Raw genomic sequence first — 24,118 nt, 5'->3', positions numbered from 1 at the left:
ACAAGGTGGAAAAAAGAGGGGTGGGAACAGCAACACCTGGGAGGGAAACAGGGTAGAGAGAGGTAGGAAACATGGGACTAGACCAGGTAGGTGCCAATGCCAGGGCTCAGGAAAGGTTTCCTGCTTCCTCGTAACTGGATCAGATTCAATCCCTATCAATCTGGCTAGGACATCTGACCACCCTCCACTTATAGTGAAATGTCATTAATTAGGACCCCATTAATTTGGTCAGATGATTCTTCACTATTTGAAAAAAAAAAAAAGATAAGATGAGCAAAGCAAAGGGAGAGTGTCAAGAAGATGCCAGAGGAGTCATTTCAGAGAACAGAAAATCCCTTTGCGCACTTATTTACAAACACCTGCTCTCTCTAGATCCCCAGAGATAGAGATAGAGCAGCAGACTCAATTCAGGAAGACCTCAGCCTGAGTCCTGCCTTCAATAGGCTTCGTGGAAGCCTGGGTAAGCCACTCTCTCTCAGCTCCCATTTCCTCATCCTTACTATGGGGATAATGGCACCTACGCTGCATCGAATGACAGAATGTGTACAAAGCGCTTTGCAAACCTTAAAGTGTAGTATAAGTTTAAGTTCCACTAGAAAAACTTGCAATCGTTGTTTAGCTCAAATCAAGCTAAGAAATGTGCCTATGCTTGAAAGTAAATAAAACTACATTTTAAAAATATTACTTAATTGAAAATTTTCACTAGATTGTTCACTGGACTTAGAGTCAGGAAAGCTGAGCTGAGTCCTGGCTTCAACACTTCTGCCAGCCATTCAACTTGAGGCAAGTTATCTCCCACCTCCGAATCTCCTGTTTGCTCCTCTGTAAAAGGAGGGTGCATTAGGCCAGACAGATTCCAAGGGCCTTCCTAACCCTGACACTCTGTGGATCTGCTCTGGCTGAGGGCTTTATTGAACACAGAACTCAGGAGCATGCTTTGTTTGTTTCTATGTCCATCCAGGTTAAGTATGGCTGTTTCCTTCCAATTTTAGTACATCAGTAAAGGTTACCTGGGACAGATGAATCATTCAAGAGTCAAGTGAAACTAGCATCAAAACACTCAGGAGACATGGCCAATGTATCATCAAGCAACAGCTGGGTTAATTATAAGGCTAAATGGGGTGCTTAATGCGTCCAAAATGAGATTTAGAACTAGACAGTTCTCAATGGAGTTGGAAGCAGTTTCTACCTAAATGCTACATTTGTTGAGGTCTCTGTAGACCAAAAAGATACGAAATAATCAAATAGTATATCTCACTTTCCTCTGATCCTTCATCCTATCAAAATCAGAGGTAGCCTGATATACTGGAGAGAGAACTGCATTTGGGAAGTCTGGAACCACGAACAAGCCACCTCCCTTTCCCTGAGTCTCAGATTCATCATTCATAAAATAAGGCGCCTTCCAACCCAAATACTCTATGATAATCCATTTTTAAGGTTATTTAAGGGTAATTTAGTTTACTAACTACGGACATAGCATTGGACCTCTTAAAAAAACTAAAAAGAGGGGCAGCTAGATGGCGCAGTGAGTAGAGCACTGGCCCTGGAGTCAGGAGGACTTGAGTTCAAATCCTGCCTCAGACACTCGACACACTTACTAGCTGTGTGACCTTGGGCAAGTCACTTAACCCCAACTGCCCTGCCTTCCCCCCACCAAATATTTAAAAAAAAAAAACAACTAAAAATAACCAACCAAGAACCTATATATAACATATAGCTCATGCTTACTACTAAGGACCTAAATTAGGTTTCTGAAATTTCTTTCTAACGTACAAAGTGAGAACCAAAAATAATACATATGTAGTAACTAATATTCAACACTTAGAGCTACTATGGAACTAAATTTAGCTTTAAAAGATATATATACACATAGATAGATAGAAAGATATAGATATAGATATAGATATATCTCACAAAGACTTCTCTTTGTAAACAAAGGTAATTAAATAATTAGGAAGCAAAGCAAATCAGGAAGCATTTCTATAGGAAATTTTTTCTCTCCCCCAAAGAAAGGTGATGTGTAGTGTTCTTAACTCCTACTTACTCAAATCATCAGATTTGTCTTCTGTTCCTGAAATACTATTACCAGAGTCACTAGTATTGTCTGTACATGTTTTTAGTTTTGGAGAGCCTGGTGCAGTTTCTAAAGCTGACTTTCCTCTTTGTACAGTAGGTAAGGTTTCTTTATTCACATCCTTCTCAGAAGTAGAAGAGCTCGGAACATTCTCTTCAACATGCTGGGCTCTCACTGGCTTCACACCTTCTCCAGTCACCGGTGGTCCTGGTGATTTTTTTGCTTTGCAATGACTTTGATCTTGAAGGACTGATCCCAAGTCTTTTGTGCCTGGGACACTAGAGGCATTTACCTTACATGATTTAAGTTCTATTTTTTCTGTACAAACATCATTTTGTTTATTTTTTTTATTACTGTTCCCACTTGGAGAACTTCTTCCAATGTCCCTTATGACTCTATCATTTCTAGGTCTCAAATTCTGATTGGCCGGAGCTCTAAGAGCTTTGCTTTCTTCACCAACAACCCGAGCAGACTTCCTTGGTTCATGATTTCCATTTTTAGAACTTGTGGACTCTTCCATTATTATGAAGGCCTGCTTCTTCTCTCTTGAGATACCTTAAAAAAGCTGATCTCCAGTAATCTGAGTGTCTTTCAATCCAGTTTAGGCAAGAAAACTGTCTGCTGGAGAAAAGAATAGCAATTACTCAACATGGGAAAATGATAACAACACCGATCATCGTCTGATAAAACACATAATGAAGTTTCCTAAACTGAAAAATACCAAAACCCAGAAACTAATAATTTCACAAGGAATTAAATCACACTAATAATACAACAGACTGGACAGGTACCCAATGAGGAGGTTCTAATGACATTACGGTAACCATGACATCAAAACAACAAGAGAATTTTAGAAGAGCAAAATGTAATTACTCAATAAAAATTTCAACCGACACAAGGTTGAAAACAGTAACAGAATCTTTAGAGTTACCATGTGAAAACAAGGAAGGCGTGGAACCCAGGAATTCTGAGTCTGCTGGGCCAAGTATATCAAGTATATCAACATGTCTTATGTGATACTAACCAGGTAATCCTTTTATATACGACCTTCTTATCAAGCACTTCCTATTTCTACTGCTAATCTTTGCTTTTTCTTCACACTTGACTCTTTAAACATAGAAAAATACTTTTGAATAGACTTTCTGCACTTCTGGAAGTATGAGGACCTTAAATTAATCATTCTGTGAAAAAATAAATGAAAAGTGAACAAAACCACCGACAACACCAAAAAATGACAGAAGCATTAATAAAATCAAGCCGAGAGAACCCATTTAGTCCTAGGGATATAATGGGAATTGTCATCCCAGAGGAAGAACAACGTATCTGCCACAAAACTCAAATGTTTAACAAGTAGGAAATGGACTTACAATTTTACTGCTAATTGACTTCTACATTTCAAATGCACACACCTATGCTAAACTGTAGAACACCATAATTATTCACTCTTCAGCTTGGCAGGAAATAAAATACCCAAATCTATCTAGATATCTGGTCCACATAGAATTTTTTTAAAAAAACCTACTTAACAAAGATTAAAAATTCAACAAATAAAAATAACCTTTTTTCCAGGTGAAAATAAACTCCATTGAATTCATACATAAACCTCTGAATTATTTATTCACTAAGTCCTACAATCTATTAGTTACAAATTTGTAAACTGTGGAATACTAACTTAGATAAAATATGTCACTGTAAGGAATTTAATCGTGAATTCATTGTGCTTGGTCCGATGTGCCAAAAACAAAATGTTTCAATAAAAATATGCAATATGTTAACTTATAGTAAAAAAAAAAAAGTTTACCTAAATAAGAAATTCAACCCTCATTTCCTGAGCATGAGGCCTTGTGCTACTGGCTATAACGTAGAATACTAAGATACCCTCATTAGGCAGGTATTTCAAATGGGAGACCCAACCACTTTCCTTTAAAATTCCCTTTTCCTCCTGTTACTGGGGGGTACAGGGAAGGGGGGTAACCTCTAACCTTAGACTCCATAAGTAGGTCACCTGTTTCTCACCTCAGCCTGGTTGTCCTTCCAAGCCAAAAGCAGCCTTTGCTAGAAGACCAGAGATGAGCTCTCTCCTCAATGGAGGTAGCCTGCAACCCCTGCTGCTCAGTCTTTTCACACTCTTCTCTAGGTTCACCACCGTAGGTCCATCTGGGGCTGAGGAGGCCATCCTCAATTTTTCCTGACATCAGAGTATACCAGGGGGACACCCATCCAACCAACCACCCATCTGTCTATCCATCCACATAGGTTGCCCGACTGTTAGCTCTCACTCACACTTTTTCACGACCTCCCTTTATCTTGGTTCTTCTTCCTAGTTCCTAATGGATGCATTACACATGGCCTGCTCACACTTACCATATGCTTCTTCATTTGCCTCTGAATCATATTCTTTTTTAATTCTTTAGAGAATCTATTGCTCCATGACTTACAGCCATATATTACCAGTAGAGTACTGGCAAAAAGATAAGCCTTTGTTTCTGGGGGGATTTTCAAGGTCATTAAAAGAGTTCTATAATTTCCCCTTCCTCCTCCTGTTTAATTCTGACCCCTACTCATTCTCCACTTGCAAACTCTATACAAGATACATACACACAGATGAAGAGCTCTATAGGTTGCCCAACTAGACATCAATCTGGAAAATGGACATTCTTCTTCCCCTTCTTCTGAGCTTGCTCAGCATCTTCTCCATTTTGCAAGTTTAGGGGCTGGCTGGAACCAGCACAAACAAGATTATCTGGAGGACCTTGCCATCCATAGAGAATGCCTCTTCCACCTGGGACTATGCACAAGATCAGAACAATAGGTGTGTACACCACTGGTGGGCTGGCCTTGCCATTTTATGCTTCACCTAACGTTAATGATTAGAGGGAAAAGCTCTTTGAGAATAGGGACTGCTTCATCTTGTTGGTCTTTGGATCCCTACCACCCAGCACAGAGTCTGGCACCTGGAGCTGCTTAATAAATACTTGATTATCTTTAAGGAATCTTAAATAGTTTTGATGGATGGATAGGAGACCCCTTACTGGAAGAGCATCTGGAACACCATTTTGCTCTGATGGAATCAAATGTGCTTTAAAAAAACTCAACAAAGAAAAAGCATAGTAGGATTTTCTCTACATCTTTCAGTAGGCTGTTTAATGGTAAAATGTGGTTTACTGTAGACTATCCCTTAACAAGAATCTGCTCATCCCTAATGCCCTCACTGAAGAAAGAGGTCACAGATTCACCTGTGGATAATTATCATAAAAAGTCTATACAGATGGGAAAGTAGGTATCTATTTATATATACTTGTCTCCCCAGATAGAATTAAGCTTCTTGAGAGCAGGGATTATTCCATTCTTTGTCTTTGTAGCATCAGCAGCCTGCACAGTGCCTAGCACATGTAATAGGCGGTTAATAAATGTTTGGCTGGTTGACTGATATAGTTTGCCTTTTTTGGATATTTATAAGATCTGAGAATTTCCCATATCTTTGCTTTCTTTCCCTCTTTCAGATACCTTTCAAATTAATCCCTTAATATCAATGCAATCACATTCATCTAATCTAATAAAATTTAAAACTGCTTTAAAATTTTTTATGGAATCTCACTTATTAATAGTATTACAGTTATTATAATTGTCTGGGCTGTACCCAGGAGGAATCTAAATACCTTTTATGCCTCTTAAGGAGACATGAAATTCCCCTGACAAAGTTAATTATTTGACATTAAAGTTAGCATGATGTCTTTGTTTTGGTATTGTTGAAATAGGTGTGAGATACCTTACCCTGGGTAGTCTGGCTCCAAGGACACCAAACTGAGGATGACTGCTACCTGGGCTTCCCTTGGACTTGGCCTTTAAACGGGGCAGACCGGAGCTGTGGAAAAGAAAGACACAGAGATGGGTTGGACTACTGACACACTGGGTTCCAGATGCCACTCCTGCTAAGGAAAGCCTGCCCATCCATAAGACCCCTCAAGGAAGAGAGGCCCCAGAGATGGTGGCACCAGGGGGACTAAGGAGTTCCCTGGTCACTCCAAGAGCTTGAGCCAGCAGCAGTGAATACACGGTGGCCAAACAATGTGGGAATTCCTGGGCCATGCTTCTCTGATGCAAGAGCTCCTGAACAAAGGAGGAGCCAGGCTACAAGAAGCAGCCACTATGTGGAGGAGCCAAACAAATGCTGCTTTTCACTGGTACTGTTAGCCCTGTGAACTGTGCAGGTTCAGGGGAGTGATACTGAGCAATTCTCCTATGGTTCAAAGGGGATATGGGGCTCCCACCTACATTACCACCAAAAAAGTATAGAGTCCTCAGGTTCCATGCAAGCATTGAGGATAACAAAACAATGTAAGGCAGGCATCATTTCACCCAATAGGAAAATACAAAGGATGCTTCAGCCTCTTTGTTAACAGTCATGACAACTGTTCTTTTTCCCTCTCTGGTGAGTCAACTCTATTTCGGACATATACAATGCACCTCAAGTACTCTCTCCTTGAGCAGCCCGGGGGCTGGGAGAGTGGAGAGAGAACAGCAAAGGTCAAATAAAAGGGCAGTCTAAGTAGAGAAGACCTTTGAGCTTCCAGGGGAAGTGGGGGGACTTACCAGAAAGGGAAGGAGAGGCTTCTCCACTGTCAGTGGACCTAGGCATGAGTCCTTTTATTTGCTATAGGGTGAAGTGAACCTTACCAATGTTTTATCAGCTAGAGTTCTTGAGTGGGAACTAAGGACTCTACTATTTAGAGACCTGGATATAAGGAAAATTCCAACGCTTCCAGAGGAAAAAATTGTTGGGACTAAGAGTCACCAAACCATGGAATTTGAGAGTTGCAAGAAGCCTCCAAAGACTATCAAGCCTTACACAGAAAGGAATCACCACTACCATGTGCATGACAAGTAGCTGTCCAGCCACTGCTTGAGGACCTCCAAGGATAGGGAAGCCAGCTCTCAGGGCAGCCCGTTCCACAGTGGGACAGCTCTTCCTGACAGGAAGCTTAAAGTGGTCTTTCTGTGACTTCCACTCATTGCTCCTGGTTCTGCCCCCAGGGCCAAAGAGAGCAAGTCTGATCTACTCACTACAATACTACTCTTCAAAGACTTGAGAAAAGTGATCATAGCTCAATACACCAAGGTGCTTCAACAGATCCTCAAATGTCACTGACTCAAGACCCTTCAAGCATCTTGGCCACCCTTCTCTGGACACCCTCTAGCTTATCAATGCCATTTTGAACCATGGTGCCCAAACTGAAAATAATACCGGAGATAAGGACTGACAAGGGCAGAGCACTTATCTTATTGGCTTCCAGCGGAAGTGGGGGAGAATCAGGAGAAGGAAAACTTTAATCCTATGAGAGGGAAACCATATAGGTAACATATGTCAGAAGTTAAGGAGCAACAGACAACACGTGGGAGAAACTGATGAAAGTATGAAGAACAATCTCCAGGCTTAGAATAATGGATTCTACTTTTGGGTTAAGAAGAGGATAGTGGATAATTAAGGGGGATATGAAAAGACTAAGGACAGTCAAGGAAGATTAGGGAAGACTCAAGAAAGAGAAGGAGAAGGTAGTTGGTAACATAAGGCAAAGTAAGGCAAGAAAACATAAGTGGAACATAAGAAGGCACACACTGACAGAATGGATAGGGTAGGGGAGGTGAAGCAAACCGGATGTGATTTTTTTTTTTAACTAGGTATTTAGTGGATAAACATCTACAAGGAATTTTAAGAGAAAATCTCGACATCTATAGAAAGTTGGGGAAATTGTAATTCTGCTAGCCAAGTGATTGTCTTCTGTGTTCCAAATTTAGTTTGCTCTCCCTCCTGAAGGAGATGAAGGGTTCTTAATGTGTAAACAGAAACAAGGCTTCAATGGAGGGGATAAAAAAGGTTTTGATTAAGGTGACGGAGGTGGGATAACCCTTGTCGGTACAGGATAACAGAGAATGGAAAAGTATGACAACAGAGAAAGAAAAAGGCAGCTGTACGATTAGAACTTAAAAAGAGACTGGAGGCTGTTCCTGAAGAAAGAGCTGGATGTTTTGCGGAAGAAGCTGGTCTTCCCAAGAATGACAGAGGAAAACCAGAGAAACTATGGGGTAAAACTCTCCTGTAAGAGACTGAGGAAGGAGCATAGTAGCAGTGAAAGTTTTTTTTGTGTGAAGAAATCCAGGAACCAGAATGGGGAAACATTTGGGAAGAATGTCAAAGGAGTGCCAGAAGTGACAGGAAGTTCTGTCATAGAGTTTACTAGAGACCACTTGGACAGAAAGAGGAAGCTGATGAAGAGTTTAGAAATTGAGACTCCAAGAATCCTGGGACTCTGCTTCCTAAAGCGGATTCAAAAAAAAATTTGTAGACCTTGATTATACTGATAACAAATGTGTCCTCCAGTTCTCAGCTGTTACAAAGTGATCAATTTGTATAATAAACAAATGCATCATTAAATAACTAATTAACTTTTTTTAATGATCAAGGAAATTGAATGAATGAATCAATAAAGAGAGCAGAAGCTTTAACAAAGGAGAACAAGATGACAGGATCTAGAACGCATTCAGCTCCTTTTCAGAGATGTCGGTTCATTTCTACCTCCCCTTGCTGAGCTCTCCATGATATACCACAGGGTGGAAGAGCCTGGAAGTCAGGAATCCTAAATACAAGCTGCTGCTCTAGCTTATCAGCACCAGGCCACAGGGAGGGGTGAGAATTTACACTCTGGGAAACTCCTATTTCTGGTTCCTTACTGTAACAGTATTACTGTTAATACTCTGTTAAGATCAAATGGACTTCAGCCTTAACTAACACACTTAAAATTCCTTTATTTCAGTATATTCATAAGTATCCCATAAAATATGGCAAGAGTCCCAAATGTTTTTGAGAAGAGGAATTACTTCCTTTTAATGGAAGTGGAGAAGAAGGACAGGATATGGTGCTCCTACTCATAACCCCACTCGCTACTGGAAATGCCCACCATAGTAGGAAAGAACCTGAAGCACAGCAGCACTTACTTTCTACACAGGGCTGGGCTTCAATTGCCCAGTTGGGGACCACTGAACCATTGGGTTTCTTGAATTTCCTACAAAACCATTCCAAACGCCACGACGACGATAACAATGACTTGAGATAACTGATGACAGGATAGTATTTTAAAATAATGTAGGTCACTACTAGAATTAAAGTTAACTTCCCTTTCTTAATTGTTGCATCTACTGGATTATCAATCAAATAATTTAAATTATCTCTAAAGTCTCCAAAAGCATCAGGGAACTGAACTACAGTAATGGTCATGGAGAACCTAAACTGGAAGATCCTGAGGCCAGCAAAAGGGACTGACACGCCTTTCCATTCTTGTCTCCCCTGCCAGGAGTCTGGTTGAATATCCTACTGTTACTAATTCAGTTACAAGAGCTCTGGAATTGGAGTAATGATGTCTGTTGGAATCCTAACTCTGCTAGTGGGATTCAAACTCAGGTCCTTGGACTCCCAAAGCAGCAGTAGTTGACAGTATGGCCTTGGGCAGTCAGTCACCATCTCTCTGAGCCCTGGTCTCCTCACCTGAGGAGGGGTTTGGATTAGATGACCTATAACATTCCTTATAGCTATAAATCTATGGTCTCGAGATCCTAGCAGCTGGCAATACAAGGTGATCAATAAAAACTTGTTGGTAATAAGAAAATCTAGGTAACTGATAGATGTCTTAAGACCCATCCCTTCCTATATTCTTTAAGTTAGAGATGTAGGCAGAAATAGATATTGTTGGAATAAAAGTTTGATAGGCTCATTGCAAAAAATGTTCTTAAAAGACTGACAATCCATAGCTCTCCACTAGGTGACTTCCTGATTTACTGACCTTGTCCAGGGTTGATGTGCTGAGAATCTAAGCACTGGAGGGCCTGCTTGGTCCAGGCAAGTTGAGAAGGCTTAGCTGAAGCGGGTGTTATGTGTAAATAATGTTTTATGGGGCCTCAAAGTTCTGCTTTAGAGCCAGTCAACAAGACTAGGATCTTAATCATATGGGGTAGCGGCTGACCAAGTAAGTAACTGTCCTGTGAGCCAGACAAGGAAGTCATACTAACCTATATGGGGTGGCCCCACTAGTTTTGTTAATTCAACAAGAGAAAACTGCAAAAAGTCTGACTTCTAAGACCCACGAAACATTAGACTGACATATAGCATCCATTTTGGCTAAGCCCTTGAAATTCATAAGAACAACTAAACCACCAAGGCAGAATAACTTAGTGGCACTTGATAAATGTTTGTGGAAATGAAGTGAATAAATCAGGAAGTCCCGGGAGTCTTTGCTAATGTCCTGTTGTTGCTTTAATTCAACAAGTTATAAAAAAATTATAAGAAACTCCTCATGGTCCATAAGGAAGGACAGTGCATTTACATGTAACGTTACCCTGCTGGCTAAGCAAAATGGTCCAAATAACCAGAGGTCTGAATATCTTCACGTAATAAAATGTTTTCATGCATTATTAATGAACAGAGATCATTAAAATGCTTAATAAATCTTAAAACCGGACATAAGACTACTGGTTATTTGTTATATTGGAATAATAGCAACAGGCTAAATTTAACCTACCCTGATGTTTAATGGACAAAAATACGAAAAATTCTGAAAACACGTTTAAACTGAATCATACTTTATTGCCTGCTATTTATGCCATTACTACAGTGATCAATAAAGTCCATTCTTAGATCAATGGAAGATTATTTTCCAATAATTCACAAATTCAGGAATCAATGAATACTTGTTGAAAAAACATTAAAAGTTGACTAAAATTAAAATAGGAAACAAAGAATTCTTGATATTTCTAATGGAAAACTAATTAGAACCCCGATGTCTAATAGATTTATCACCATTTAAAAATTATAATTATGAAAGCCCAGTTCCTCCTCTGGGTAAATCCAAAGAGTTTTTGTGATCAGAGACATGTAGAACTGTCCCTCCCCACCTCCCTTGTCAACAAGCAGGATTTTGAAGCCAAACTAATGAAATGTTTATTTGGAAGATGATGTTTCATTGGTGGACTCTCCATGCCTTTTCCAACTTTCTCCAGCCACCTAACCTTTAACTCATTTAGCACTTTCACCCAAGGTGGTCAGGAGAAATAAAAATCTTGCTTCTTTTCAGTAGCTGTGGTTTGGTTAAAGGAACAGACTGAAATTACTGGCTTTTAAAATGAGGTCTGGGAATCACCCATAGATTTCAATTACCCACCCCGCACTTTCCGTGTTCCCAGAAAACACAGATAATCAAGGCTGGCTCTGTCACAGAGAAGCCCTCAGAAGCAGCACGCATTGGCTTTCCTGTTTCAAGGAGTCTCCAGGGCATCAGTAGCGAGTGCCTGATGTGTGGGTTCACTTGTTTGTTTGTGGTAGTTTGTGATATGGCTGGGATGCTGCTTTGATAATGTGGAACTGAGATATTGGTATTCAAAAGCTACACATTCTGAAATACCTTCAGACCAACTAGATCACAACACAGGACTAGTAATTGCCAGACCTGACAATATTTCACGGAAATGGGCTTGCTTTTCTATCATCTACCTGTGAGCCAGACACGCCAGAAAGACTAGCTGTTCTACTACCAGAAAACAGAGTGCTGCAGACCATACACATGAAAAGTCCAATGAAAAGGCATCATTAGTCTCTAGCATGATAAAGGCTTACGAGGATCGGCCTCTCAAATAATCTGCTATAACTATTATTTGCTAAAAATAAAATAACTGAAATCGTCCCTAATTTTGATTTTTACAAATTGATAATTGAGACAGTGTGATAAATTTCAGTATTTGTCTCCTTAACTGCTACTGTTTAACAGAAAAGGATCTGGGGAAATTGATACAAAATTTAAATCATTCACATATTCATATACCAAACATCTCCTCTGAGGTCTTCCATATCACTCAGGTCATGACCTTCCACCTCAGACTTCACACAACATTACCTTTTTTGGACTTCTCCAATGTACTTATCAGGTAAAATATTTTATGTTGTACTTGTTTTAGGAGTTTCCTAAGGGGAGGGACTTGCCTTTCCAGGGCATAATTCACACAGCAAACACTTCATATTTTGGTATCACCACCCCCCCAACACACACACACACACACACACACACCCCCCCCCCAACACACACACACACACACCACCCCCCCAACACACACACACACACACACACACACTCTCTAGAGTGTCAAATCAGACAGGATTCTTAACCAAAGAATATGTCAGAAGGCACCTTAGAGCTCATCTTGTCCAACTCCTCATTTTAGAGAAAAGGAAATTTAATCCCCAAAAGGTAAAATTACCTTTCCAGGATATGACAGATAACCTAGGGGGAGAACAAATATTAAAGCCCAGGGGTAATCAGAATTCCAAATGAGTGCTGCTCTTTCCACTATTCCAGGATTCCTCCCAAATCACAGATTTTGAGAACGAAAATCATGATGTTAATATCAGAAACCAAGATGCAGAAGATGGCTTGTTTGTTTTTCCTTTCATAAAGAGTTAAATGACTACAGAATCTGGATTTTAGAATTTAAACCTTAAAATTCATAATGGTGGTGTCCTGATACAAGCTAACACAAATAAAAGGCAGCATTTGGAACTTGAGATTACATCTCAATAAGACAACTGTTATCTTGGGATGGATGAACTTCCTGACTGTTCTTCAGGACAGATGGTCACTTTTAATTTAGAAAGGGGTGACATTTAATGTCAGAGAATGCACCATGTCCCTTCTTTATCTTTAGCTCAAGACTCGAATGCCTCTGTACCTGTAGAGGCAGGGCAGCCAGGATTTCCAGGTGACAAGAAAGGTTTGTAAAACCGTCAGCTTATCTAACAATTTTCCCGTGTTATTATTTGGAGGTCAGCGCTTTGACGCTTACAAGTACCAAGGGCGTCCCAGCACCAGAACTGAAGAGTGTACAAATGTATTCTCAAACTTTTGCACAAACTTGTGAGTGGACAAGAAAAATCCTTTACTATGTAAGTCCATGGGACAGCACCCGTACCAAACACTAAAACTGCCAAGATAGGTGGGAGAGATAGTTTAGGCGGAAAACAGTAAATCCCTCTCTGCCTGCTTCTAAGGGAAGTAGTGGTCATCCTAAAGCATTTTCCTCATGGCTTAGGACAGGTAAAAGAGTCCTAAAAAAGCTGAACAACAAAATTTTTCTCTTATTCACATTAAAAATGTTAGGTTTGGGATAGGATTTATCACTGGAAGGACCTTACTTAGATCTTCTATCTAAAGTAGTTTTATCAAAAATTCAATTTACATTATCCAATGGTGATTTGTAATTTTACTTTTTGGTGGCGAAGGGTGTGTATGACCATGGTTAAATCCTAAAACCTGAAAAAGTCAACGGGCTCCTAGATCCAAAGTGAATTTGTCACTGGACCAAGAGCCCTGGCATTAGGCCAAGGTTCAATCACACTGTGATCTTAAGCAAGTCAATTCAATGTGCCTTAGTCTTTCATTTACAAAACAGGAATAGTATATTGCAAGGATAAATAAAATGGCAGGTTAGACACACAGTAGGTTCTCAATAAACGCTTCTTGCCAACTATTGGGAAAGCACTGAACTTCTTGGGGAGAAGACATATATAAAACTGTATTTGTACATTTTTAAAATATCTATTTTGTGCTTAGAGAAATACGGCAGTTCAAACCATTCTTCCCAGTGTGGTATTGAAAAAGAAAATATCCTGAGATTTTTATTTTTGCATTAATATACTTGTTCCTTTTTTTTTTAAATGGACAAATTTATAAAACATAAGACATGCTGGCCTCTATTTTTCAAATGGTATGATTTTCTAGGATTCTGATGTGAAAACAGAGTGACTATACCTTTTATCAGCAAGATAAAAACAATTCTATTTCCTTGGGAGGCTTCAGAATGAAAAATCCACATATCTCATTGTGAGATGTCCTATCCTTTTCCGCCAGCCTCTGTCTAGAATTATTTTTGGGGGGAGTAGGGGTGGAGGAGGGAAGAGGGAAGAGAAGAAAAGTGAGTTTATATTTGGAGTAACTGCTTCAATGTCTTCAGAAATAAAACCTCTCTAAGGTAAGTACATACAAATTATTCCGGAAGGAACCAAATTTTAATTTATTCTAGCAACGGTTTGATTGTTCTCTGAATCAGGATAAAGTCACAAGCAGTTACATATCAAAAACTTTGTTTCTTAAAAGCTGGAAACTTTCTGGTGTGAATTTATTTAAACACCTTTCTTCACACAATGATCCTGATCTGACATAATATAAATTATGAATTGATAGGATTGATGGTATTCTCTCAAACCAGAGTGTGCTTTAAGATTGAAAAGAAATTCTCCAACCACTTGCTGCCCAATTGAGATGGCTGAAAGGCTTGAAAAAGGTGTTTCTGAAATCAACTTTGTTTTTATCAGATATTTTCTAAATAAAAATATTTTCTGCTACACCTTTGTAAACTGCTACATTTTTGGAAACAAAAGATGCAATTAAGCTTCAGCTTTCCTAATAACACAAAGAAAGATTACTGTTATCTACTGTCAGGGATCTGCTTTTAGTAGGACAAAGCATTTCTAAAGCACTATGTGCCAAGTACTGGGTTAAAAATTTATTTTAAATAACTACAATTCCAAGTAAGATTTGCAATTGTTAAAATGTTGATTGGGATTGAGTCTTCTCTTCAAAAGGGATCAATTAGCCCATGTGGATAGTGTCATTTCAAAGCAGATCAATGTGCCAGTTTTATTCATATTCTGAATTAGTAACAGCAGAGCTTTCTTAAAAAAACACATTTTTACACTTGGATATTTGCTAGCTTTCAGTACGTCAATCACTTTCATTTTCCTTTCTGGGCTATCTCCCGAGAAGTTTCATTTTTGCATCCTTCCACCTGAACTTCAATGAATAACTGAATTGCAAATACAGCAGGGAAACGTTACTAAAAGACTTCTGCTTTAAAAAAAAAAATTGAAAAGCTCTTCATCCATTAATACTCAAATACGATGAGAAGCCGTCTCCAGATGGAAAAACCACCTGGAAAATGCCCTTTCCAAACCTTAAAAGGCTGGAGATAGAGCGGGTCAGGGCACATCACACACAACAACGGCATAACATCACCGAGTGTCAGAGCGAACCCATCTTTCAGGATTTCCAAAGCTGTGCCTGAGCACGGAGGTGGGACACTCCGGTGAAACGAATCCTGGGGGGAAAGACCAAGACAAGGGAGGGGAGGCGGGGGGGCGCCTGCCAGCCACAAAGTTTGACCATTCGCATCGACCCCGTCTACACCGGACCGACCGCCGGAGAGAAGGGGCACGAACCAGGCAACTTTCTCTCTTTTTTTCTCCTCCGGATCGCCTCTGGACGCGGCCACCCCCGCCACATTTCGGGGCTACGGGATCCGCGGCGATTCCGCTTCCTCCCTCCCGAGGACCCCCCCGCCGCCCCTCCAATCGGAAGCGGGGTCCCCCCAGGGTCTCGGCGCCCCCTCTCTAGCCCAGGTCCGGGGAGGCACGTTCCGAGGCGCACAAGGGAAGTGGCTGCGAGCAGCCGGGACGGAGCGCCTGCCCGGGGAGCCGGCCCCCGGACCGTGGCGATCGGTCCGGCAGCGCCAGATCAATCAATCCATAGATCGATGGCGCGGACTCCGCGGGGAGCGCACACTTAGGCTGCGCCGCCTGTTTGCCGGGCCCCCCCGAACCCCCCTCGGGGGCGCGCTCTCAGGGGGCTCCGGAGGAAGGTCCGCAGCCCCCGCGCCCGCGGAGCGGCGAGCGGGGGGCTCGGCACGGGCGCCCCGCGGGGGGCTCGTGGCGCTCGGGCTGGGGGCGCGCCCCGGCTACTCTCCCCCCCGGGTCCCCCCCTCGCCTGCCCCCCGGCTGCCCCCCTGCCTGCCTACCTGTGGCGGGGCTCGCGCGGCGGCTCCTCATGCCGGGCTCGCGCTGCGCTGCTGCCGCCCCTTCGCCGCCGCCGTCCCCGCCGCCGCCGCCCCGGCCCCCGCGCCCGCTGTGCCCGCTGTGCCCGCTGTGCCCGCTGAGCCCGCTGGTCCCTGCCGCCGCCGCCGCCGCCGCCGCCGCCGCTGCCGCTGGAGGCCCGGACGCGACGAGCTCAGGACGCCGCTGCCGCCATGGCCGTCGTCGCGCCGCGAACTGCATTGTGGGGGGGAGGGCCGGCGGAGGAGGTGAGCGGGGAGGGGGCGGGGCCGGCGGGGGCGGGGCCGGCGGGGGGCGGGGCCCAGCAGGGGCGGGCCGAGGGCCGGGGCCCGGCGCCAGGGCGCCCCCCAGGGAGGGGGAGGGGGAGGGGAGGGGAGCGGACCGGAGACCCGGGGGCCGCGGAGCGGCTGCGGGGGCCGCCCCCTCCCGCCCCCTCCTCGAGCCTGGGGAACGGGCGCGAGCCCCTCTCCTCACCGGGGAACGCCCCCCCCCCCCCACGGCCAGGACCAGGGAAGGGGTGCGAGCCTCCTCAACCCGGGACTGGGGAATCGAGAGCGAGCCCCCACCCCCACTCCCCTCCCTGAGCGCGAGGACCCCTGTCCGCCCCCAGGAGAGAGAGCAGGCGGAAGGACCGCCCCCCCCAACCCCGTAGAGAGTGGGCGCAAAGACCCCGGCAGGGCAGAGACTAGGGAACAGGTGCCAGGACCTCCCCTTACACCCCACACCCCTCCCCAGGAATGGGGAGTGGGCTCACGGATGCACCCCTAGGAATGGGGAGTGGGCTCATGCGAAAGGACCTCCTCCATCTCCCCCGCCATCTCGGCAATTTGCCGGGTGGAGGGGAGCGCAGCCCATCTGCCCAGAGACCCGCGGGGGGCGCCCCACTGGCAGCGCTGGGACCCCCCCCCCCCGCCAACAACCCGGGAGGAAGGGAGGAGGGGGCTCGATGCCAGGACACCTGTTAGGCCTCTCCGCTCTCGGGGTAGGGGGCTGGAGGGTGCTTGAAGGGCAGGGCTGGTGGTGGAGAGGGGGGTCGGGTGGACTCCGCGGAGGGGAGGGCGACCGAAGGATGAGGATACCGACTAGCCCGCAGTGGCCAAGAGCCGCCAGCCTCTAGGACAGGTGCGCGGAGGAGGGGGTGGGTAGGGGTAGCGAGGGGGGCCGGGAGCGGCTGGGGGTCGGGGCGCTCACCCCAGCCCCAGGCTGAGCAGGGGTTGGGGGGGCGTCCCAATGCGCCTGCCTCTCCCCCACCCCGCACCCGCAGCCTGCCTGTCTCTAGGTCTAGAGACAGTCAGAGACTTGTGCAGTCACCCGCCTCCCCATCCACCTACCGAACGAGCCGAGCCGGGACTGGGAAGCTCGGGCTCCGGCTCGCGCTCGGAACTCCGAATCCAGCCCCCTCCTACGGCCAATGCCTCTGCATCAGCCGCTCTTCTACCCCGGCCCCAAGCGTTTGAGGGCCACTCTCGAAAGCCGGACAGTCAGGAAAGGGATAGACTCCGAAGCAATGATAGATTCTTAGAATTGACATCTACAAGGTACCTTCCACATAAACGAAGAAAAGAAGGTACAGAGTAGGTGTGTCGGGATTCCAACTAGAATTCTGTGACTCCAAGTTCATTGGGATCCTTCCACTCCGCCACCATGAAAGCTAAAGGGCATATGAGAGAGCGTCACCTGCAAGCCATAGCCTTGGAGGAGACTTAAAAAGCCGGGAACTTGAGGTCAAAACCTAGCTCTTAGCCACTGGCCACACTCTGGGCAAGAAGACTTTGAGTCATACAATTAATCCTTGATTTCTGCACAGCTGGATGTAAACATGCCCATAGGAGAAGCTAGAGTTGGTTTACCAGTCTCTCTACTGTAGTTGGTCCAGGAAGATGGGAAATAAACCTCATCCTAGCTACCCAAATCCCTATTTGCCAACACAGGCTCTTTGGTCTTTTTCATTTTCTCTTTGCATCAGCCCTGCCAGACTACAATGTAACCTCCTAAAAGGTAGGAAGGGTCTGACGTTTCTCCATTTCCAAAAGGTCTTAAGATTTTTTTCCCACAGTGCCCTGAGCTTAGATACTTAATAAATGTGTGTTAATAATGATGACACACAGAGCAGTCTGGCTGGTTTTTCAATGTCCTAGAAGGAAATGACCAGATCCCCTTTCTGCCAGAGGAAGAGAGAGGTACCTGGTCTTAGTGGCGATGAGCCAAGATGACTAGGTTCAAGTCCTATCTCTGACACATATGACTCTGTGTGTGTGTGTGTGTGGAGGGGGGAGGGTGTCTCTCTAATTCTTCCAGCACCAGAAGGTGCTTTATCTTGGAGGTCCTCATGTCAATGAAGTCACAGGTCCATTCCCCTGTCTCCTATCGCTCCTGCTTAATGCCCTCTCTTCCACCTTTCCAAATCTATGCTTAGCTTCATGTCAGTTCTGCCCTATCTTGTCAAGGAAGCTTTGGTCACTCCATTCATCTTTAATATGTGTATATTAATACATATTTTTGGTAATAAGACCTACCTTAACAATGACCAAGCCTGGTTCCTTTAAATGACCCAGAAGGGAACAGAGCCACCAAGAAAGGAAAAATAAAATATCTGTTTCTTATTGGTATGGGCAGTTTCCAGCCTCAGCGCCATCCTTAGTGCTTAGTAGGTGTTTAATATGTGCTTGTTAGATTGAATGGAAATGAATTGACATGTCTGCTGAGTGTGAATTAGTGGCAGAGCCAGACTAATCTTTCCATTTTAGAAAACATTTGGAACCCCTTCAGAACTTCTTCAGGGTTTAGAGTCCTGTACCACACAATTTGGCACTTAATTATATTTTGCCTTACATTGTTCCATGTTGTTTCATGTGTGTTCATGCCTTGTTTTTTTCTGTCAAAGCTTAGGTTCCCACACCCTTTGAGCGGACCCCCTGAGCATTGAATTGGACAACAAAGGCCTCAGAGATGGAAGGGGGCACACCCTGGGGACCTGGTGAACCCCTTGTCTGGCTCCAAGATGTCCTCCTTCCTCCTGAGTCTCCTTTTGCCTTGAGGCTGGGAGGCTCAAGATGCTACTCTGTCGTCTGGTTCTCTTTAAGGTTGAGCAAATTAGATCGGATGGGACCAGCTGGCCAGGGTTTAACCACCCCGTAAAACAGCATCACCATTCAGTTGAATTCAACAGGCATTTATTAAGTGCCTACTATGTGGCGGGCGTTGGACAAAGGAGCATAGGTTTGGAGCTAGCAGGGACCTCAGAGCCATCTAGTCCAAGAACGAGGAAAATGACGTCTAGAGAGATGAATTGTGTGGCTCAGGTCACACATCTATAAATACCAAAATCTAGATTCAAACTCAGATCCTTTGACTCCAAACCCAAGTGTTGTTTCCACTACGTGATGGTGTACATATGCTACCTAGATAGATTAGTATAGTGCAAGGTCATCTAATGAGGGACAAGACACTAACAAGTAGGGGAGGGGGATCCAGGGAGGAGAAGGTGATAGCTGAGCTGAGTACCAGAGGCAGGAAGTGGTGGATTCTGGGAGGCAGAGATAGAGGGGAGTGCAGTCCAGGCATGCAGGACTACTTGTACAAATGCACAGAGGTGGGAGATATAATACCACTGTGTGGGGAACAGCTAGTGATCTAGTTTGGCAAGAATGAAGTACAAGAAGAGGGATACCTTATATTCCAGAGGGTTGCTATTTGTTCCATTGGTATCCTCACCTTGGCAACTGTGAAGGCATGTTAGATGGATATCTGTGGCAAACCTGGTCAGACATGGGCAACAAGTTCCATAGGAGAGGCAGGCATAGAGTTATGACAATAAGATCACAGGGTCGTTTGAATATCTTTGTATTTACTTATCTGTGTACTCTGTCCCCAGTTACCACTCCCCCCCCCCCATTCCCCAAAGCAGGAGTCTTCTATTAGCCTGCCAATGAGTATGTATTAAGCCAGTGCCAGGCACTGTGCTAAGTACTAGGGTTACAAAGAAAGGCAAAAGAAAGTTCCTACCTAGAGTATCTCAGAATCTTATCAGGAAGACCATGAGAAATCACATATGTAGCAACAAGCTACATACAAGAGAAACAGGAAATACCTGAGGAAAGGCACTAGAATTAAGAGGGACTGAGAAAGGCTTCCTATGGAAAATGGTGGGATTTTGGCTGGGCCAGGAAGTGGAGGTGAGGAGGGAGAGAATTCCAGGCACAGCACACAGCTGAGAGATGGACGGTCTTGTTCCAGGAACTGCTAGTAGGCCAGTGTTCTCCAGGGAAGGTGTAAGGTGTAATAAGAAGTCTGGAAAAGTAGGATGGAGGCTAGGATTTTGAATGGCTTTGAATGCCAAACAGAGGATTTTGTGTTTGATCCTGGAGGAATTGGGAAGCTTCTGAAGTTTATTGAGTAAAGGGCAGTTTGTTGAGTAAAGTAAGCCCTTGTTGAATCAATTCAACTGTCCTCTTCTCTTGAGTCCCTTATCATCGTCAAGATAGGGCCCTGCCAAGCCTCAGGCTTGGATCCACCTCCTTCACTTCTACACTCTGTGCTGGAGAAAAATCATGCAACTGCTCTGATTGGATCTACTGCAGATTTATTCTACATCACCTCAACTGGGCCCTCACTGCTACTAGGCAATCTTCCTATACTTCCCTTATCAATTCACTATCCTCACTCTCTACAGTAGCTCTTCCAAACTTTTTCCTTCCTTCCCAAGCTTCTCATGGCTCCTTCCCTCCCAGACCTCTCAGCTTAAAACCTTGCCTCATAATTTTACAGAAAAAATTGAATCCGTTCGCCATGAGTTTCCTCTTCTCCCCTTGCCCTCCTCTTCATCTCTTCTTATTCGGATGCCTTCTACCACTATCTCCTGCTTCAAACCTGTGTCATACAAAGAGGAGCCTTTACTTCTTATTGAGAGAAACCCCTCTACCTGCACAAGTGATCTCGTTCTAGCTCATCTCCTCCAACAGATTGCCCCCCTCTGTCAATCACTTGTCTTAACCCTCTCCCTGTCTATGGGCTCCTTCCCTACTGCCTACGAACATCCTCAAAGAACTTGATACTTCCATTCCTACTATTATCCTATATCTCTTCTGCCCTTTGTGGCCAAACTCGAAAACCTGAAAAGACCATCTATAAAAGGTGCCTCTGGTTTCTCTAGTCATACTCATTTTTAACCCTTTAAAATTTGGCTTCTAAACTCTTCATTTCACTGAAACTGCTCTCTCCAAAGTTATCAATGATATGTCCAAAGGCCTCTTCTCAGTCTTCATTCTTCTTGACCTCTCTGCTGCCTTTCACACTGGGACAGGTCGGAGCCCTGTGGAACATCTAGGTTAGAGGGTATGACCTGAATGGGAATCCATGAAAGGAGATGGAGGAGAATCGGTCAGATAAATTCGAGGAGAACCGGGAGAGAGTGGTATTCCAAAAACCTAGAAAGAAGAGAGTCGGGAGAAGAGGGTGATCAACACTGTCAAAGGCTGCAGAGAGGTCAAAAAGGATGAGGATCAAGAAAAGGTCATTGGATTTGCTGATGGTTACTGTTTAGATTATAAACTCAGGGCAATCGTCTCCACTTCTTTCTTTGTAACCTAAGCACTCAGCACTGTTTTAGGCCCATGGTGCTTAATGAATGCTTTGCATTCATTTGTTCATTCATTGAATCAATTAATAAGTATTAATTACCTACTAAGTGCTAGGTACTGGCACTGGGCTAGGACTGAGAATGACCTGAGAATGACCCAATCCCTCCTCTTGGGGAGCTTGCCTTCTAACAGGGACGACAATGCATATATATATATATATATACACATACATATATATATGTATGTATGTATGTACATATATGTACATGCATGTTCTCTCACAGTATTATCCAATGCCTGGCATTTATTAAGTACTTAATAAATGCTTACTGAATTGATACCAGCTGTATGGTTTGTCCCACACGGACACTGGCTTTTACCTCCGACCCCAATATGTCAGCCACACTGTCATACTGACTCATTTCACTCACCCAGACTGACTTTGTTGTTTCTCTTGCTTCTCCGATCCTGACGTTGCCCACAGAATACAAGTGTGTCTGTTACCCAGCTCCTGAGTTGGTGAAGCAGCTCCTCCTTTCTCCAACTCAACTAGCTCTTCTTCAAAAGAGATTCCCCTGGCTTTGCTTTGTGATTACTGTCTCACCTGGGCCCAGCCCAGAATCCCAAATTCAGATCCCAAGTCTGGTAATACATGCATAATTACATGATGACTCTACGTTTAGGACGAGAAGCTGAGTCTAGGTTAACAAGGTGCTTCTGAGAGATAGCTGGAGAAAAAGAACACAGTCCAAATGGATAACCAACAGTGTGTTGTGGTCTGGGTTAGGGAGTAGAGAGAGGGAAACAGAGTTAGGGCAGAAAGAGCCCAGGATTTAAAGTCAGAAGGCCTGAGTTCAAATCCTAATTTTGCCATTTGTTACCTATGTGCCCTTCTGTGGGCCTTGGTTCATAGGAGCATATATTTGGAGCAATGAGAGACCTCAGAGGTTGTTGGGTATAACCCCTTCATTTTATAGATGGGGAAACAGGACTACAAAGAAGAAATGGCTTGCCTAGAGTCTCACACACACACACACACACACATACACACACACACACACAGCTAGTAAGTGTCTGAGGTAGAATTTGAACCCAGGTATTTCAGATGCCGAGTGTAGTCATCTATCCAATATAGCAGACCCGTATCCATAAAAAGGGGTTGGATTTGGTGAGTTCTCAGGTTCCTTCCAGCTCCATAATTCTGTAGAAGGGGAAGGGCTTTCAATGTCAGGCTAAGGAGTCTGTATTTATCCTGAAGTCAATAAGGCAACATTGGGGGTTTTAAGGAAGGGAATGACACAATCATTCCCTGTGGCTTAGGAAGGAATCTTGTTTTGGCAGCTGTGAGAAACCTGGTTTGGAGGGGGAAGAGGAAAGACCAAGAAGGAAGCTATTGGAATAGCCCAGGAGAGTGATGGGGAGGGCCCAGGCCAGGGAGTAGCTACACAAGTGCAGAGAAGGGGAGAGAAGTGAAAGATTTAGAACCAGGAGGCTTTGGGAGCCAATTCAAACAGGCTCACAAGAACTGATTGTCAGACGTTCAGTGTGAGCATTTACACCTCGGAAATCTGCAAACGCTACAAATCAGGGCTTGATTTATCATTTTGTGGATTGTCTGGACTTAATAAAGTGATGGAGAAAATGTTAACGATTCAGATTAAACCTAAAAGTGTGTGGTGCTTAACTTATTTTTTTCCAGAGAGCCAGTTGTTAAACAGTTATCAACACACTGGGGGCCATCGCCAATGGTCTTGACCTATGCCTCTCCACTGGACTCTGACTACTCTGGAGGAGAGAGTGAGGCTGAGGACTTTGCACAGCTCTGTCTCACTTAAATCCAGTTCACTTGCAAGTCAAGACATCACCCTTGTGACAACATTGGTCCTATTCAAAAATGAAGGACAAACAATACCAGTACACTTTTCTGTGAGATATTAGAACCAACAAGACTTGGCAACTGATGGGACATGGGGGTCAGGGACAGGAGAGGGGGTCAGGCCTAAGGAGGACTCGGAGGTTCAAATCCTGGAAGACTAGAAGAACAATAGGGGTGTTTGGATGAGGGTGGGTTCAGGAAAGAAGATGACAAGTTCTGTTTTAGGCTTGTTGGATTTGAGATGCCTGAAGGGCATCCAGCTTGGGATGTCTAATAGGCAGTTGGTGATGCTGGGTTAGGCCTCAGCAGAGAGACTGGGGCAGGATAGAGAGATCTGGGAGTCACTGGTGTAGAGATGATCATTGAACCCGTGGCAGCTGGTAAGTTCACCAAAGTAGAGTGTTAAGAGAGGAGAGGGCTGATTGGATGTCTTCAGAGGAAGGATGGCTGACCAAATGGGTTTGCTATAGAGAGGATTCTTCTTCATCATCATCATCATCATCATCATCACCACCACCACCACTATCATCATCTAAATAAGTATGTATTAAGTGCCTGCTGTATACTAGGCCCTGTACAGCAGTGGAGACACAAAGAAAAGCAAAAAATAGTCCCTGCCTTCAAGGAGCTCACAGTCTAGGGAAGACACCAGCCATGTACAGACCACC

The 24,118-nt window shown here is 44.2% G+C and overlaps 1 protein-coding gene across 6 annotated transcripts in view; it reads right to left on the bottom strand.

Annotated features, from left to right (window-relative positions):
- Positions 1-15,997, bottom strand: part of TUT4 (terminal uridylyl transferase 4) — a 67,135-nt gene extending 51,138 nt beyond the window's left edge. For all 6 annotated transcript variants that reach the window (XR_005010176.1, XM_036754572.1, XM_036754574.1 and 3 more), the window contains exons 1-3: positions 15,962-15,997; positions 5,849-5,939; positions 2,045-2,695 (exon numbers count right to left, since the gene is read on the bottom strand). Coding sequence is in view for 5 of the 6 variants with exons in the window: in XM_036754572.1 (XP_036610467.1) it covers positions 2,045-2,594 (550 nt within the window). In the remaining variant the exon portion in view is untranslated. The remainder of the gene's footprint in view (positions 1-2,044; positions 2,696-5,848; positions 5,940-15,961) is intronic.
- Between the last annotated feature and the right edge of the window lie 8,121 nt (positions 15,998-24,118).

Source organism: Trichosurus vulpecula, chromosome 4 (assembly GCF_011100635.1).
Source record: "Trichosurus vulpecula isolate mTriVul1 chromosome 4, mTriVul1.pri, whole genome shotgun sequence".
NCBI lineage: Eukaryota > Metazoa > Chordata > Mammalia > Diprotodontia > Phalangeridae > Trichosurus > Trichosurus vulpecula.
Note: the sequence above shows the minus strand (reverse complement) of the source record. Positions and strands in the feature narration are given on the sequence as shown.